At 60.8% G+C, this 3,813-nt stretch overlaps 1 protein-coding gene across 1 annotated transcript; it reads right to left on the bottom strand.

Annotated features, from left to right (window-relative positions):
* Positions 1 to 1,713: 1,713 nt before the first annotated feature.
* RXFP3 (relaxin family peptide receptor 3) lies at positions 1,714 to 3,208 on the bottom strand. Its single transcript, XM_024122707.1, is given in 3 exon segments — positions 1,714 to 1,800; positions 1,891 to 3,003; positions 3,005 to 3,208. Coding segments are annotated over 3 exon segments (1,383 nt in total). The 3' UTR covers positions 1,714 to 1,734.
* Positions 3,209 to 3,813: the final 605 nt, after the last annotated feature.

Genomic DNA, 3,813 nt, shown 5'->3' with positions numbered 1-3,813 from the left:
ATAGGGAGGGTGGGAGGGAGGGAGACGCAAGAGGGAGGAGATATGGGGATATGTGTATATGTATAACTGATTCACTTTGTTGTAAAGCAGAAACTAACACACCATTGTAAAGCAATTATACTCCAATAAAGATGTTAAAAAAAAAAAAAGAAAGGACTACTCTGCCGTGACCAGAACGGAATTGTTATGAGAAATGTGTCATCCTTCAGATGGTCCCATACACTGGGGGTTAAGGAAGAATTCATCATGGATGTCAACGTGCTGAGCACTCCTTAGAATGAGTGGAATTTGGTTAAGGTAGAGTCCTATGGGAATTCTGATTCCCTGCCTTCTCTCCTCGACGTTATGAACAATAAGAAACCCCACACCTGAAATCCTGGCGATCACCTCAAAACAGACTCTCAGTACTCTTTTTACCTTTAGGACAGATTTTACTTGAGTCTCCCATTCCCCTTCCCACCCCACAACTCCCCTTGAAAGATCAGACTCCAGCTTCCAGGAATGTGGGTTTCAGGAACCACATTTCGACAGCATCTCTTAATCTTCCATCTAAGGCAACGAAAAACGCGGCCGAACGATCCCCCTACTCTCTGGTCCAGAGCCTCAATCAAACCGGCATTCCGATTCCCAAAGAATGAGGTGGGGAGAGGCTGCAGAAGAGTCCCCGGTCCCAGTAGCCTGTCTACTCAGACCCGTTCAAGTTGCTCCTGGGCACAGCTCACTTGCAGCGCGCAGACCCGAACGCAAGGAGTGTCTCCAGGTACCCACCCGGCTCTCAGGGGAACCCAGACGCCCAGCTTCCAGCGCACAGCGCAGTCGCTGCTGGGGGACCCAGAGAGCCCCCTTTCTCCTTTAGGGGTCGTAGCCTGAAGAGGTCTCTCTATTCACCCCCTCGAACTACACTGCGTCCGCTCCCTCCCGCAGAGACTCCACTCCCCCGCGAAGGGGGCTCTCACACGCACGCCACGCCGGAGGGTTTTGGTCTCGGCAACCTGTGAGCGCAGAGGCCGTGCAGAGCTCCGCATGTGTCCGCTCTCCCCATCCCAAGTGATAAACCATACGCCCCACGGGAGGTGGCTCTCTCGCGGTGCATTTCTCCTGAGGGTGGAACAAGATTGTCACTCCTTTCTTCCAACTCCGAAGAAGTTTCTTGGTCCCATACTCCAGGCTCTCCGCTCAGCCAAGCAGCAAATCAGACCTTCGCGCCCGGGCAGTCCCGGAGCCAAGGTGCAAAGGTTTTGTGAGTGGCTCACCCGACTGGATGCACCTTGAGGACCCTTTCAAGAGCTGGGGCGGGGGTGGGGGGAGTCGCTGGAATAAGTGCGCTCAGTTGTCTGCGCACCATTTGGCTGAGGCCCTCTTCCTTGTCCCCGAACTGCTTTACATTGCTGATGCCTTTCTCGGCTTCTGGGCGCCCCACACTGCCCAGCGTTGACAGCATAAGGAGAGGAAGGGGTGTGTGTGGAGACAAGGGGGACGGGGGCTGGTGGCTTGGTCCATTGGGGCTGGTCTCGGCCACTTTGCCACCTTCCTCTCTCCACCTGGGTTCGCAGCTTCCCCTCTCCGGAGAAGGTCCCCCGGCCACTTCGTAGGCTGCTCTTTTGTGCTTCTTTCTCTCCTCGTCCCTCCTACCTCTTGATCCGGGGGTCCCCAGCATCCCCTAATCCGCTCTACTCTTTTCCGCCGAGGGAAGGCCACTTGGCAGTTTCTGCGTACCCCGGGGCTCAGCCTGCGTCAGTAGGCGGAGCTGCTGGGCAGCAGGTCGTAGCGCCCCCCGCTGTAGACCAATCCCCTAATCCGCTCTACTCTTTTCCGCCGAGGGAAGGCCACTTGGCAGTTTCTGCGTACCCCGGGGCTCAGCCTGCGTCAGTAGGCGGAGCTGCTGTAGACCACCACGCCGGGCGGATAGTAGAGCATGTCGGGCTCCGCGGCCTGGTGGAGAAGCGCCAGGGCCTGCCGGCCCTGGTCCTCGGGCTCCGGCTTGGTGGCGGCGGCGAAAGGGAGCATGCCAGTGAGAGAAGGCGACGCGAGGCGCCACAGTAGATTCTCGAGCGCCTTGCGGAACTCGCGGCGCGCGAGGCAGTAGAGGATGGGGTTGAGACAGCTGCTGGAGTGCGCCAGGCACACGCTCACCGGGAACGCGTATACGTGGCACACGAAGTACTCTCGGCTGGAGGGCACCGCGTTGAACCTGATGGGGATGCGCCAGGTGGTGAGTGCCTGATTAGGCAACCAACACGGGAAGAAGGACGGGACCACGACGGTCACTGATTTGGTGGCCTTGGAGCGCCTCCGGGCGCTGGCTCTGGCCAGGCCTCCCCCAGCGGCTGAGGCTCCTACTTGGGTCCCTGCCACGCGGTGATCGGAGATGAAGTGCACCAGCAGTTGACAGCACAGGCTGATGGCGCCCAGCGGCGGCACGAAGCCCAGCAGCGCCTTCTGCAAGTGGCAGAGGCCCAGCCAGAACTGCCTGTCGCGGCCTAGCAACTTGTCCGGGAAGCGCACCAGGCACCGCTCCTCGCCCATCACCTTGGAGAAGACGGCTTTGCGCAGCGAGGCCAGCGCGGCCGAGGCCCAGATCAACACGCACAGGGCTTTGGCCGAGAAGCGGCAGCTGTCCCCCAGGCTCCAGCCGCAGCAGTCACCCCGGCCCTGCCCTCGGGTCCGGTGGCTCTTAAGAGCCAAGGCGACCGAGTGGTAGCGCGCCACGCTCGTGGCGGTGAGAAAGAAGACGCCGGCGCCCATGTTCATGGACGTCACTGTGGATACGATCTTACACGTGGCCTTGCCAAGAGGCCATCTGAAGTCGAGGGAGTTTTCCACAGCCCAGAAGGGCAGGGTGGGCACGAACGGCATGTCCGTCAGCGCCAGGTTGGTGACGAAGAGGTTGATGGAGGACTTGCGCCAGCCCTGCTTACTCTTCATCAGGTAGAGCACCAGGAGGTTGCCCGTCAGCCCCAACGCGCAAACCTCCCGGTACACCACGCGGACGAGGATCCTCACCCCGGGCCTCGGTGTCCGCGCTCTCTGCCCCGCGGCCCCCCGGGGGATGCCCTGGCACCGCCCCGGCCGGCAACTCTAGCCCCAGCTCCCACGACAAGTCCTGGAGCTGCAGCGACGCGTGGCCGCTAGTGTTGGTCACCTGCAGAAGGTCCGGGATCAGACTGAAGAGTTCTGCGAGCTCGTCCCCGCCAGCCGCCTTATTCATGGTGGCTTTCGCGGCTGCACCTGCCTGCTCAGGTGCCTCTAGGTCAGGTTTCGGGAGATAAGCCCTAAGGGAGTCCAGCTCTCCCGGGGTTCCGGCGTGCCTGGGGGCTTTCAAAGCAGCCGCGGAAGAGGCGCGTCCCCGGCGAGCGGAGCTTGGCCTTGGGCGCGGGAGCTGCGCTGAGCGTCTGTTCTGAAGGGGAATTCGAGAGCCCGGGAGCACAGCACCTAAGGCGCGCGCTCGGTGTCTAAAGGTTCTCCGGCCAAGGTGGCAGTCTCCGGGTCCCGACTGTAAGAGTCAGACTTTGCCCCCTGCGTTTCCCGCTGTCACTAGCGCATACCCGCCCTGCCGCTCAAGGCCGCTATTGGGGGCCCTCTCCTTCTCTTCCAAATACCTTTGTCGGTTTCCTCCGCAGTTGCGTGCACGAGGCTTCTGAACAGAGTTCTGTCTACCTCGCTCTGACTCTCTGGAGGGCTTTCGATGCTGCCCTCGCGGCTTCGCGTCTCCGTCTCTCCGCTGTTGTCAGCTCCCAGGGAGTTGCCAGCAGCGTTCCCGCGAGTTGCATTCTCACCCGCCAAACCGAGGCCGCGGGCTCCCAAGGAGCCTGC

This window comes from Physeter macrocephalus, chromosome 8 (genome assembly GCF_002837175.3).
Source record: "Physeter macrocephalus isolate SW-GA chromosome 8, ASM283717v5, whole genome shotgun sequence".
NCBI classification, from domain to species: Eukaryota; Metazoa; Chordata; class Mammalia; order Artiodactyla; family Physeteridae; genus Physeter; species Physeter macrocephalus.
Note: the sequence above shows the minus strand (reverse complement) of the source record. Positions and strands in the feature narration are given on the sequence as shown.